General features: G+C 34.2%; 1 protein-coding gene across 1 annotated transcript in view; it reads left to right on the forward strand.

The window, feature by feature from the left end:
* LOC106718453 overlaps positions 1-14,461 on the forward strand; it is a 28,423-nt gene extending 13,962 nt beyond the window's left edge. The window contains exons 2-10 of the mRNA XM_014512539.2: positions 1,335-1,479; positions 8,839-8,970; positions 10,794-11,477; positions 11,561-11,766; positions 12,066-12,165; positions 12,348-12,495; positions 12,721-12,846; positions 13,441-13,565; positions 14,277-14,461. Coding sequence (XP_014368025.2) covers positions 1,335-1,479; positions 8,839-8,970; positions 10,794-11,477; positions 11,561-11,766; positions 12,066-12,165; positions 12,348-12,495; positions 12,721-12,846; positions 13,441-13,565; positions 14,277-14,311 — 1,701 coding nt within the window. The 3' untranslated portion in view covers positions 14,312-14,461. The remainder of the gene's footprint in view (positions 1-1,334; positions 1,480-8,838; positions 8,971-10,793; positions 11,478-11,560; positions 11,767-12,065; positions 12,166-12,347; positions 12,496-12,720; positions 12,847-13,440; positions 13,566-14,276) is intronic.
* The last annotated feature ends 797 nt before the right edge of the window (positions 14,462-15,258 follow it).

Consider the following 15,258-nt stretch of genomic DNA (forward strand, 5'->3'; position numbering starts at 1 on the left):
TTTGATTGTTTAATGTATTCTCCCGGAAATGTTGGCTTTTGCAGTTACTTAAGTTTACGAAGGGACCTTCACATGATAAATACGAACAAGCAAAAAAATTTTACGACTCAAAAGTATGCGACAGTATTGATATGGAGGCGAATGTATTTTTAGGTTGGGTTTTATTTATTGCTATAGTTTCTTATAGTTAACCTTCAATCAACATCTTGATTGTAGATCGAGGCTTCATTTACGATCAACAACTTTGTACGCTAGTAATTGGTGGCGTCCATCTTCTTTTTACAATTTGCATACCTTGAATCAGTTATACCTGTCTACCTTAAAACTTTAATTTCATCGTAAAACTTGTATGCGTCAAGGCCGTCGCGTTAAACACTTAAGCCAAAGATCTTCGTCTTTTTAAAACGTTTATAAATAACCAGTGGGTATTGTAAAAATAGATAAACAACGAAAATACGAGATGTACAATGCTATCAAGTAATTTATGAGCACGGAGCGGTATAAGTTTATAAAATATGAAGGTAAAGTCAGTGCAGACATGTGTTTATATGTACTGCTTCTTTGTTTAGGACAGGTTTTTCGTATAAAATAGGTAAAATTAGAAATTCCGAACATATTTGTGAATGCTAGTTTTAGTACAGTGAGCCTATCAAGAATATTTGTGACAATCGCCTTCGTATCTTCAATTATGTCAAAATTAGTATAAGATTTTTGGTGTACTTTACGACCGATAGCTGTACAAATAATAAAAAAAATCTTGATGACGATACGCTGGCGATTGTCACAAATATTCATGCTAGGCTCACTGAATGTCATATTTGTTGTAAGCTTACGATCGAGGATTTACTTAGCTACATAAATAAGGAAGCTTGTGTTTCAAGGAGCTTGTACGAATAGAACCGGTAACCGATGGACAAAGTACGAGTGGTGAATTCTACCAAACGTTACGCACATAACGAGGCAACTAACATCGAGTATGTATCTAGATGCTTTGGCAATGTACTTTATGGAAATGTATGGGAAGGAATAACATTCTGTAATGGCATCTTCAACGGTTCAGAATATAGTAAGACGACAGCTAATTGCAAATATGGTCTTAATATCGTTTGCTCGTCTTTCCGTATGTTTTTCTCAATCGACTGTGAAAGAAAAATTAAAAATGTTAAGTTCAGTTATGAAATTAATAATGCATTAAAATACTAGTAATTATGTTATATAGATACATAAAACAGGCTAAAATAAAGAAAAAGGTTAACGCCCTCGCAAAAAAACTTTGAAAGAAAGCTCCCAAGTTGGTTCCCAACTTTTCACGTATTTTTGTTTTTTTTTTTCAGATCACAATAGCGGAAGGCGGTGTTCCTCTCGGCACGCATTGTCGGAAGAGCGCCGAGTGCAATGTTTCAAATTCTCACTGTGACAAAGGAGTTTGCTCTTGTCAACCTTATTACGCCCAAGTTGACAACTACACGTGTCTTGAATGTAAGTATCCTAGTTACATTCCGTTTACAGGATGTTTACAAAACATTTTACTGACATTTTATTTATTGCAGAAATATACGTAGGTACAATTTTTAATTTATAGAAAATCTATTTATCCTATAAAGAGATGCACGAAAGAAAAAGAAACTGAAATTATTGCCTTTCTGATAACCAAATCTAGAAATACTAGTTTGTTATATTTCATTGCTACAGTGGCTTTGTTCTAGCCAAGTGTGTGTATTCCTAAATCAGCTGCAATCGCAGTAGACTTGTTAACATAATAGGTAATTATCCTGTGAACAAAAACGGTGGTTTAATCTTCACGCGATCCGCGGCCCACGCGCATCGTGGCTTTAGACTAGACTAGGTTTTGTCTGGATCACTTCCGTAGAATACAATTTCTTAGTGCAAATCGTATATTATTCTATATTTTGTCATTTTACCGAATAAAGACAGTATAAGCTTTTTCAAAGTAAATATGTATAATTATTCAGTTGTAGTTTGTCTTTCTTATCTGTTTTTTTAAACAAACATTAGCTTTGCAAAATTTTCCAACGATGAACCTATCACTGGAACATTGGACATTGGAAACTTACCAGACATCTCTTTTCTAGTTAAGAACCCACTAGCATGTTCCATAAACTCAATCCTCTGTGTCAATAACCCCTAATAATTCTGCGGTGGTAAAGCGTTGCTAGCTAGAGACGTAAATGGTAATATTTTTACGACTTGTTTCATTGGCGTACTATCGCCGACAAAAGAGTCTTGCAACCTTCGTCGGTCTGCGGTCAGCCTATCAAATTACTTTCACTTAAATGCTCAATACTCGACGTAACAATTGTCTTCATTTATGTAAAAAAAATGGTATTTGCGCTCAAAGAATTTCGCTTTCCAATCATTTGGAAAAAAAATATCGAAATTCTTTAACGAAATTCTTTCGTTTGTAAATATGAACTCTACATTAAGATAAAATAAGAAAGTAAACTATTCAGATTGTTGCATAAAAATAAGCACTTTTTCTGTTTGCGCTCCTACGAAACTGTTCTCAAAATTTGAACCACACGACTCATCCAACGAAAAACAAAACGATTTCTACAGAACGCAACGAACCAAAACAACAAAAGACTTAGATAATAGAGTTTTAGAACATTTTACAAAAGACCTTTATTCTTGTAATTAATATAGTATCTTTAAACTTCTGCTGAATTAAGAGAAATGAGAGATTATTTGAGAGAATTAAAGCAAATTAAAAAAAAATACTTCTATAACGATTGCATGTATGAATTCTTTCATAAAAAATACCTAGGTATCGAATTAGTGCACAAAAACATCTAAGACCGTTAGTCTGCTATCTAAATGCAAAATCAAGTTGGTTTCATAGATTAGCATTCAATGCCCCTAATCAATGATTTTCCATTTCGCTTTTGCTGGTTTCTGATTTCAAATATTTGTAATTGAACAATCAATGTGAGCTATTGTGTGCGCTGTAAGAGATCTGCTTATTCATTTCTCTTCAAATTAGTTTATTTGCATGGGATACGTTTGCGGAAATATAATAATACTTCTTTAAGTATCTAACGGTGGTTTATAATCAAGCATGCAGCGGTAAATTAAGCCCTGAATCTCTTTTATTACATTTATTACTCGGATTGAAAAATACAAATGCATACACTGCTTTTTCTGTAATTATTTTATTAAAAAAAAAACGATCTAAAGTTCAAATCTCAATTCATTGTATTTTATCAAATTGTACGTAAAAATTTACGTGTGACCTTTGAATCGCAAGGTAAGGCATAGTAAACTAATAAAGTCGAAAGCTTTTTCTGATGTAAACTTGTGAAATGAAAAATAAATTGTAGTATATTGGGATGGCATAATAAAGATAAAATTTAATTATTTAAAGAAACTTAGTATTCGCAAAGTATTCATTTTATACGAGCATGAGAACATATTGTAGACAAAATGTGAAGATTGCAGTGTACCAAAATGCACGACGCCGGCTTTTAAATTGTCTGCGATGCGATGTTATCGACGTTATCAAGTGCTTTTATTTCGATCGTCCTATAATCCCACGCTCGCCTCACTTTCTTCACCCTATTCAGAACAAAAGACCGAATCAAGCAACTGGTACATGGGTGTACAACGGTTCTTTTGTAATTTCGCGTACAATTTTTGCGAAAGACCGGTGTCATCGTAACAACTGCGACATGTAATGTTATTAAGACGCAAGCACACTTTCTTCTCGTTATTTTTTTTTAGTGTTTTCTGTGAAATAATACAGTTTATGAAGTGGTGATGGCCTTACGCTTTACCTACACACTAAGTATTACTCTTATAAATTTAAAGTTGCGAGAATTTTGTATTGAAATATTGTTAAGCATCTATTTCTACATATTATTTTTTGTAAAATGGAAATATTTCGGAACCTAAATAAAACTAAATTGACTATGAAATTAAATTCTATAAAATCATAAAGCGATAAAGATGCACTATTCGGTATCCTCTAGCGAAATAGGCTACGTGTGTCTCGAGATGTGCTGTCAGCTGTCAGTATCTGTCAGTCATCAGTCGGGCAATGGTCAGTGTGCCAGCCAGCCGCCAGCCGTGAGCAATCATCGTATACCATCAGAGTAACTGACACCGCGTACCGTTCCAACTGATCTAACAGTCGGCCGACGACAGCTACAGAAAGTTGTAATTATTGCTGATATATCAATGGAAACATTTATATGTTGGTAAAGCAAAAACTTTGTAAACATTTTCAAGAATGTTGTTGATTGGTTACAAGATCGTTCCTATCATTTGATATACCCAATAAAAAAGAAGCAGAAAATTATTATTTACCAAACTAACATTTGGTGATCGTAACGACTTTTGACGACTTCTTGTTGACTATTAACAAAATTTTCTGTCCTATCGTGAATATTCCTTTCAGTTTATACTTTAGCAATACTTTGTGACGCCATAAAATGTCAAAGTTTATAGTCGCGTTACGTACAAGATATTGGGACTGGCCTCAAGACGCGTTGAACGATCTATACTTAAAGAAAAAAACCGCAATTGACGGTGACCGGCACCAATAAATCCTTGTTTAGTTGTTAGGGTGTTAACATACAATCGTGTAGTGTATGCGTACTGACAAATTACAACACAATTCCAACCTTATCACTGTTTACATTACTTTTTTAGACTTCGTCCGCGCGGAATTAGAAAACATATAGTTGTAAATTTAGCCTGACACCCGGAGATAGAGTAGCTTCCCAACAGTGGAAGAATTTTTTAAATCGATTCAGTAGCTTCGGAGCCTATTCAATGTAAACAAACAAACAAACGAACAATCATATCTTTCCTTTTTATAATATTAGTATACTTAAGATTTCTGTCAAAATATTTTTGCTTATAACACCAGCGCTAATACGTACATGTTATTAAGACTAAAATATTATTTTAGTGATACATAGAATTTAACTTTTACGTTTTATTAATATCAATATAAATAATTGTTTTTAAAAGAGAAAGCTTTCCATTGTAAACAAATATAATATTTTAAAGAACACGATAATTACGTATCAAAATAAAATTTAAAATAAAAATGTAATAAAACATACAGTTTCCTTAACCATCTATTTTACTGTTCACGTTTAGTGAGCTGTTATTTTATGTAGCAGTAGTATTACTAAAAATAACGTATATTAATTTTATACTGTTAAAATATAATGTCTTGTGATCACAATTACTTTCAAACAACGAAATATTTTTCTTCTTCTTCGTCGCTGCAGTCTTTACAGACTGGCCATGGTCAGGGATCAGTGACCTCCTCACGAGCCGCCGCCACTCTACCCTAGTATAGACTTTTTTGCACATTGGTGCAAGGGGACAGCTACAGCCGCTCTGATCTGGTCAGTCCATCTCATAGGACACCTTCTCCTACCTTTACTTGTAAAATAAGTTTTAAAAACTTTTATGTTTCCATTCATTGAAATAACATATTTTATATAAAGTTTAGAACGATGTGAACGCAGAGTAAGAGTGATATGCGTGTTATGGTAAGATCGCGAGATGATGAGCAAGTATAACATGACAGCTTCACCCCGAGCACGGAACAGTTCGTCCATTAACCCAGATCAGAGGAAAAAGTTGAACTGTATTGTAGTGCAATGTAGGCCCACGAAATACACGATCTCTTGACACTAATGAGCAAAAACAAAAATTGTGTGAACCCACTCATAATTGATATACACCTTGTTTTGTTTGTACCCAGACCTGTCTGTCTGCACCTATTTTTTGCTTCAAATGTCTTCGAGAAATTATTAACAGTGATAAGGTTACATTGACAAAAATAAGGCCAACGAAAGCGAGGCAATTTTAAACGGTAAATAATTATTGTTCTTTTTATTTGTAAAAATATTGCCGGGACGACATTTCTTTACCATTTTAAGGTTTATCATAATTGTATCGTATATTTTTTATTATTTTTATTTTTGGATACTCATTCACATAGACATAAAGTAACATTATCTTAAATCGTATTTCAATATATATATTATGGCTTTTCAAATTTAAAGATATTATGAGACTCTGTTCAGGTAATTTCTAACGAATAGTAAAACATTAGAAATATTTAATCGATATACACTTTGCCCAACTAGAACTCTAGTGAAACTATTATTTAGTATATTATCGTAATAGTAGTGGTGGATAATATGGTTTTTTTCCAGGATTTTGTCTAAATTATGGATAGTAATAAAGTATAATGCGTAAAGCTATACGAATCTACAAGTTTTGGAGTTAAAACATGTCTTCAATTAACGTAAACAATAACAGTAATAGTGACGTCACATGGTTGAATGAATGCCAGTTCTAACAAATGCAGTTAGAAACGTAGAGACGTGGGCAAACAATGTACAACTTATTGCATTCGAGTATTACACTATCGTATTGCATAGGCGTGTCGTACGCACACTGCTAATATTCGAACAGGTGATTTAAGGCTCGCGGGACAGTAACCGTTATGAAGATAGAGGGCCCACAGACTGTAAAAGGCTATCCAAGTACCAGCAATCTCTTAGTCATGTATGTAGGTTTACAGTAAGGTTCCTTAATGCGCGTTCCAGGAATATTCAAGACGATCAAACGACTTTTATAACGATTGCGTGCTAATAGAATCCATAATCCGAATGTAAAGGCTCGTAATCCAAATTCTTATAATCGGCCAGACCTTGACATTGAATATTTTATTTAAATCTGTATTTTGATCGTGCCAGTTCTCGATACGTCTATATAATCGATAATCGTTTAATTCAACAAAATTCTATTGTTAACGATTGAAGTGTAACATCGCCTCTATATCGAAGGCGATTGAACTTATCGATCGCAAGCATTTATAGAAATAGGCCGCAGATTAAATCGTTGCGATTGGAAATATAAAAGTCACGCGAATCATTTTTCACGGCTGTCAGAGCGCACCTAATCTAATAACCGCGAATGTTCATCGTTTTGATCTGTGTTTTGGGATTTATGTGTCATTGTATTATTTAATTGAATAGACAATTTAAGGGATATAAAAAGTTTTGAATACAATTACAATGTAACTTGTATTATATAAGGTTCTGTAATAAGTAAGTACTTACCTACTTCGGGTTTAAACTCTAAACGACATTACTACTCTATGACCCTAACACGAATATTTGTGAAAACCGCCTTTGTTGTACTTTACGCTCGATAGCGCTGCAAAATGTAATAAAAATGTCGATGACGATACGATGGAGATTGTCATAAATATGCGTGCTAGGCCCCCGACACTACTGGCCATATTTTGATTGTTACAACTTCTGATTAGTTAGGTATAAAACAAACTAGAATACAACATTAGAGTTAATTTATCTGTGTAAAACAACTTCACAGTGGCAAAATATATTACCAGTAATTAAGTAAATGAGGAACTTTCACGCTTGACCATTGATTAATAGCTAGTCAATATATAATTAGAACATCTATTTTGATACATCATCAAATGATTTATACAACTACGTCCGCTTATAATAATAATGTGGGCAGTCGTTCATTAAATATTCGGAAGCTATGCGTATGACGGAAAAGGAATACTACGCAACATTAAACAAAAGTGTTAACATAAAAAAGTAAATTAAGTTAAAAATAGTGGTATTTTATGCGGTAGTAGACTTTTTAAATACTTGTCGTAATTGACACAATGTAGATAAGAAGTTTTTTATACGGCCATTAAATAATAAATATTTTATACAAACTTTCGAATGCATTCTTTAAAAAAACCGGAACTGGGTTTCGATAATAAGACTGTTTTTTGCAATAAAATTTCGATTAATTTTATATAATAATATAAAAATTAGGAAATACAATAAGGCAGATAGGAAATTCTTTTTTTAAATAGCACATTTGTTAGATTGTCTGTCGCGACGGATTAATGACCAATGGACCTAGAAAGAACCTTAATGATAATCACATTCTTTACGTCAACGTGAATTATGTCAAAATGCGATTTTTGGTGTACTTTACGCTCGATAGGAGGCGCTGCACAAATTTTGCCGATGACGACAGGATGGTGATTACCATATTCGTTTTCACAAACATAGCTATGATTTAAAGTTGGCCTTTTAAATTTTAATAAATAACATTTAACGATAAGCTATAAGTTGAAAAGAATAAGATGAAGACAGTGGGAGAAAGAATGATAAGAAGGGAGTGACAGCATTCTTCGATCTTACTGTTAGATGAATCGAACCGACTACTTACAAGTCAAGGTACGAAAGTACATTTTAGAGCATCGCTACATCAAAGAAAAAGATCGTATCATCACTGGAATGTGGGCACACGTTAACCTTATTACGGGTGGCTCGAGCGAAGCGGCAGCGGAAATATTACGTCCATTGGATGCAAATTAATAGCACCGCCCAGTCGTACGGAGCCAAACGGAGCCAACGGTGAACTTGAAACTGAATTAGGTCAAGTCCGCCCTAGGGTCATGAACTCTGCAATCTTAAACGGTTCGCCTACATTTCACATTGACAAGGATTGAATTGGACAGGCTACGCCCATCTCTTCATTATTAGAAAATACGTGAACTGTTTTCAGATACAATACTGTATTTCACAAACACATATATATGTATGTAAATGTATATATAGACCACTTATTAAGCCGTGCAAATGTTTTTTTTTAAATTCAACAATAAAGTCAAGCCACAATTAAAAAGAAAAGAAATGATGGAAAGAGAATTTTGAACAAGCCTCTACAGTTACTGACTGTTCTATTGCAAGTTTTAAAAATTCTGCTTAATTTGACTTTCGTTTAAACATATCTAATTAATTTCCCTTGTTTCAGCAACGCTATTGGGCTCCGAATGCATCGTGTCAGAGCAGTGCACCCTCAAAGTGGCGTTCAGCGCTTGCCTCGAAGGCGTGTGTCGATGCACCGACGGACATTTACAATTCAGAAAACATACGTGCCTCTCTCGTAAGTCTACATATATTACATTACACTATACATACAAATTACCTCCTTATTATGATAATATGAAACGATTTGTATGGACAATAGATGTGCTTACTTGCCGTGTTATAACAATTAACTTGGATCTATAAGCATTTAACGCTAGAGTAAAATATAAATGTTTTTGTCTAGAATAACAATTTAATGAATACGTCCGTGTAACTGTACCTTAATTATGTCATTCTAAGAAAAAACTAACCTCATGTATATTCTTAAAGAATTTGTAACTGACCTTTAAAGTAAGCTTTATTTTTCTAAAGATATTATACCTCTATCGTTGACTAACTGTTGCCCGCGACTCCGCCCGCGCGGAGTTAAAAAAGAAACTTAATAAGTAGCATATGTGTGCCAAAGTTCATCAAGATCTATTGGGCCGTTCCGAAGATATCTTCAAACAAACATCCATTCATCCATCTAAACATTCGCATTTATAATATTAGTAAGATTACGACACTAATTGTATTATGTACCGTACCGAAACGAGTTAAGTAATTTCCTAAAGTAACAAGAAGAAAGTCGAAAATTAAGTGTTAAGTAATGGACATGTTTACTTAATACTTTCTGATAATGATTTTCGAAAGGCTTAATAAAGTTAATTATAATTATACAAAATTAAAATTTTCGATTTGTAACATCCGTACCTATTCTTTTTAAAATAATTTTGAAACATCGAATCGTATCAAAACGCAATTTGTCCAAATTCGTTCTATAAGTTAACCAGACAATTTTTTTTTCTAAAATCGTAAACGCCGCCTAATGATAATAATTTCCGCATGGTATTGCTTCACGTTTGTGAGAAGAAAAAAAATGTAAAGACAATTGTAGCGATGAAACCGCCGACGCCGCTCGTGTGAACCGGTCCTATTATCAACCATAACGCTTTTATTATTATGTTATTGTGTGAATATAACTTAACTGTTCGACGAAGTAAACTAAGGTATCTACGTAGTCATCGCATTATAACATTTGAAAATCTAGATCGGTAGAAAATAACATACCGTAATGTCCGGTACTGTAAGTATTTATACAATGTGCTCCGGTTATGTGGACGATAAAGTATTTACATCTGTGTATTAAACGCTGTAATTAATGCTTATTTCATAAAACAGTTAGTCGAGTAACTGCCTACTTTTTTCCGTTTTTATAACGTAAAAGCAAGATAAAGTGTAATGAAATTAAGACATTTTGAAGTAAAGAATGAACCAGTTTATTTTGATCTTCGCGTGTTCTGCTACATTGTACTAGATTATGGCATAAAAACTAATCATATTACCACTTGTGTATTATATTGCATCGATTATTTTAAATTGCTTTATTAGACAAAGGAAGTCAAACTGAATAAAGCATAGTTTGACCTGGTAAATATATTTTTAAACAAATTAGTTTGGTTTCATCGATATTTTTTAAATTCTCCAAATATTTATAGATGTAATTCGTGAGAAAGACAGTACCAATATTTTCGTCGTTACTTAAAATGTATTGTGACAAAATACAATAATAATTAAGGTATAACGTAAATTTTACACTAAACGTAAAGTATGAAAACGATTAATAAAAAACAGGTTGGAGAAGTTTCATGTATCAAGCGCATAATACGTATATAGACAGACTTATTATTAAGGAATTTATTAAACTTGCAAGCATTATCGAGAAAATAGCAACTTGAAATAGTTAATGGCGTTTTCTCCGACTATAATCACGGTGCTATCAAACTATTACGCGATATCGCCGTGTCTCTAAATCACTACAAATCAATACTAAAAGCATTTTCATTTACTACATTCCAGCCGCTCCCCCAAGCCATGTATGTTATAGCAACGAGCATTGCCGTTTATGGGATAAGGAGAGCCATTGCGAATTCGTAATCCCAAATCTTTTCGGACGGTGTGCGTGCAATATGTTTTTCAAACAAATTGGAGATCGCTGCATCACGCAGAAGATACCAACATTCTCCACTGAGGCAGTGGTCATCGATCAAGGTCTCGTGAATCAACCTTTGGTTGTTGAAGCCTCAAAAGAAACTGAACATAATATTCAAACGCCAATAAAAAGTTTAAACTTACCTGCAGTCATAAATCCAGGCTCCCTTGAAACTTTTGTGCCTCTCAGTCACTTAATTGACTCCGATGAGGTTGAACCGAGTAAGCTACCAACGATACCAGGCAAAAATGACGTGTTAACTACAGAAGAAGGGGGCAATTCATTGCTGCAATCGGTTTTAAAAACACCTACACTAGAACCGGTAAAACAGTTGCCAGTCGCGAACAGACAAGAAGGTGATCACAGTGATATAATTCGCGTAGAAGAAATGACAGCCAATTTGCATGCAAATGACCAACCTGTGTACAGAGTGGTGACACAACCGACCACTGAAAAGAAAGCAAATAAAAAGGGCGGAGGAGTAAAGGAACAACAAACGAGTTCTGTTAAGCCTTTCAAAGGTGGACATCCTAAGAAATCTTCATCAAAAGGTCGGTTTAATTTAATGCAAGGGTATTAATTATACATTAAATCACACATCAAATAAAATTTTAATACCTCCTTACGGTTTCAGATAAAAACCGTATCCGCGCCGAAGTATCCTCCGTGTTTTACCTTGGGCCAGCATCTCTGGGCATGCCCTGTATACGAGACTCGCAATGTCATCAAGTGGACGTATACTCCAAGTGTGTGAACAAACGATGCGATTGCGCGTTCCGCACCAACTCGACATCCGCGTGTTCGGCTCGGAATAGGGGATGTCTGCCGGGAACTTTCCAGGTAAGAATAATTTAGTACTGTGACATAATTGAGAGTAATTACTAAGGTAAATTGTAATTGGGTGGCGTAAATGATTTGCCGGTGGCATATCTATATTGTAATTTGATGATGATCATCGATTTTGTTAACTTTTCAGTGAAAAACTCGAGCGCTCTACTTGAAAAATTGCTTCCTATGGTTAGGTCAAATTAGGTTAAACAAGTTAACTCGTGACAGTAGAGAGTTATTAATGCGTAATATCTTATTGCGCTAATACTTTTCTGTCGAAACAACAGGTACAGTTATCTGATTTATTTTAGTGTCGTTCGACGGGGGCGTGCATCAGCTGGTTCTTCGTGTGCGACGGCCGTAAAGACTGCCCCGACGGCTCCGACGAGAAATGCGAAGGCAGCGGGAAAGGTCGCTTACTATTATCTATCTACGCACTGATTCATCTCATTGCACACAAATACTCTCTCTTTCTTTCTTTACTTTTATTAAAACGCTTCTTATAATAAAAGTGCCTGTATCTGATCGGTACATATATTTTCTTCTGAAATGTCCCTCAACAGTACAAGTACTTATTGTAAAATCATCTTCAGATGGTTCGGGTGAGCGTTGCCCCATGCACGCGTTCCGTTGTGGCGGTCCGGGAGGGCAGTGCGTATCGCGTGCAGCGCGCTGTGACGGCAGCGTTCAGTGCCCCGGGGGTGAGGACGAGAAGAACTGCCGAGCCACCAAGCGCAAGGGGTATGTGGCTAAACCAGCATTATGAACGATCAAAATCTTATCAATTATAAATATCAGAGGTGCTATACGAATGCACTAGACGCAAAAATATATCTATTTCACATCCTTACATGAGGTCCGATACATTGCATACTTCGCGATATGATATTCAAAAAACTTATCCTATGACTATGAGTATAGAATTTCATAGAGACTGCTGTATAATAATGTCTATTCTTTTTACAGATGTCCGCGTCATACTTTCCGATGCGGGTCGGGAGAGTGTTTACCCGAATATGAATTCTGCAACGCGATTATCTCCTGCAAAGACGGTTCAGATGAGCCACCACATCTGTGTAATGAACAATCAAGGTAACTTATTATTATTTACTAGTAAATTTAACAATTTAATACAGCTTTTGTAGTTAGTTGTCCTACTCGTAATAGCTCTCTGATTGCGGAATTTATTAAAGGGTAATAAATTCTTTCCATTCGAAATGAGGTCGAGTTTCGTTTTGTTTGCTTACCAAATAGTACCACACAATGGCAGCAAACACCGTCGTATAATACCGTGGTATTATGGTATTTAGATCGCACACATTTTGTTCATATGCGTGAAGCTTGACCTATTAAGCGACACGTGCTTAAAAAGCATGGTGCATTTTGACCTCGCTCAAAATACTGTTAGAATGTTAGAGAAGTGAGGTCTTTTTGTTGCAAGTTTTATAAGTGAGTCATAAAGTTAAATTACACTGACTCGGCGTTAATTAGCGATACGCAATTGTTTCTTGAACAATTTTCACTGTTCTAGTCTAGTACAATGAAGTCGTTTTAGTGCAAAAAATTCTGAGACCTTTTAGATTGGCATATCTTTTGGTAGATTAGCACATGTTTTAGAAGAAAAGACCCTATTTTGAGACATGGTACAGAAATTAGAAAGCGTAATTTCATGTGTTATAATTTCAGATGGCGTGCGGCGGACTTCTGCCCGCTTCGGTGCGGCAACGGACGATGTCGCAGCACGGCTGTTGCCTGTTCGGGCCGCGACGGCTGCGGCGACAACAGCGACGAGATTGCCTGCTCTGTTTGCAGTGAGTATTATACAATTCCAACATCTTGGCGGCTCGAACCATCGCACGAGTTGCTGCGCAGATTATATTTTTAGGTATGGGGCTTATAGATTCAAGGGGACAAGCGCTGCGCAACGCGCAGTTTACCTTGAACCGCCAAAAAACTATAAACGGCCAATACATACACTAATTCTTATCAGCCTCAAAGCGAGATCATTAATGGTATCACTTTAACTGCCAAAGGCAAGTATACTTTATGGTCGTACACATTGTGTGAGGTAAGGTCGTTTTAGAGTTGAAAAAATTCTGAAAGAAGCGCCTGAATGATTTGTGACTTTGTAGTTTCGAAACAGTTACATACCAAGACCAATGGTGGCACCAATCATAACTGAATTTATTTAAAAAGATAAATATATAATTTTAATTTCTCTCCTAATTATGGTTGGCGACAGTCAGGCGACAGGCCTTAAAAATTAAGGCAAAATATTAAGGTTTATAAAAATCTTGTACTAAGACTCCACGTGACTGGCATGAGGCAAGGAGATACAGAGATGATGACGAGCCATTACTGAAGAATTACCATGAGTCAACTATTAATTTCATCAATTTAGGTCTTATGTAGGTCAATGAACTTAATAGAAGTTCTAAGTGCTAAGTCTGTATACACTTAATATAATAACTAAATGAAAATATACAATTGTTTTATTAAAATTATTTTTATTTGTTTTTCAGAATGTCCATCTCCATCCAAATTGAAAGAAGATTGAAAATTATAATTTCACATAAAAAAATAATTTAACAAAATTTTTCCATATGGATCTCACTTTAAAATGAGAATTTTGTAAATTAAAAAATACATGTTAAATCAATTATTAATCCAGTGACATTCAGATTAGACATTCATATTCTAGATGTGTAAAGGGAAATAATAAACTTTTGTCTTGTAATTTTCGACTAAGTATTGTAAAGCAAAAAATCTTTGGTTTTGTCATTCCGAAATGAAAATTAAGTTTTTTTATTTTTGTTTTACTGTATAAGTAATAATTTTAAATATATTATTTGCCTTTTTATACTTTTTCATAAAAAATGGCACTAAGTTTATATTCGTAACTTTAGTTTTTTTTTGTTTGAAATTTGTTTATGTTCGATTTGTTCTTTTCATTTCAATAACTTAAAGTTTAGTTTTAAGGTTCTGTTCGAGTCTACTCAGATCATTTTTATCTGCTTATATTTCTAAATACTTAGATTTTTTTACTTTTGTATTATGCATACTATAAGACTGAAGATTTATTTATATATTTTATTTATTACTTTTTATTTTATTTTACAGTAAAACTACCACTAGTTGGATAATAAATAAGAAAACACTTGTAAATATAAATTTACACTATTTTTATATTAGCATTTCTCCATCTATTTTTCGTATGGCCTGTTTATTAAATATAATTCACAAATAGAATTTAAACTTTATAGTGGAGGATTATAAGAACTAATTTTATCAAATCATCCGGCCCTACTTTTTATTCAAACGATTTTATAATCTGTTAGCTGAATTTAAACAACCAATTTTAGTACCTACTAATATTTTTAATAAAATGATTTACAGCAAAATTTACATAAATTTGGAAGAAATCTGAACAAAATGTACGTTTTTAATATATTAGATTATAACGAAATCATTTATTTATGTATTTCTATTTAAAATGAATAGTTA

Source organism: Papilio machaon, chromosome 4, assembly GCF_912999745.1.
Source record: "Papilio machaon chromosome 4, ilPapMach1.1, whole genome shotgun sequence".
NCBI classification, from domain to species: Eukaryota; Metazoa; Arthropoda; class Insecta; order Lepidoptera; family Papilionidae; genus Papilio; species Papilio machaon.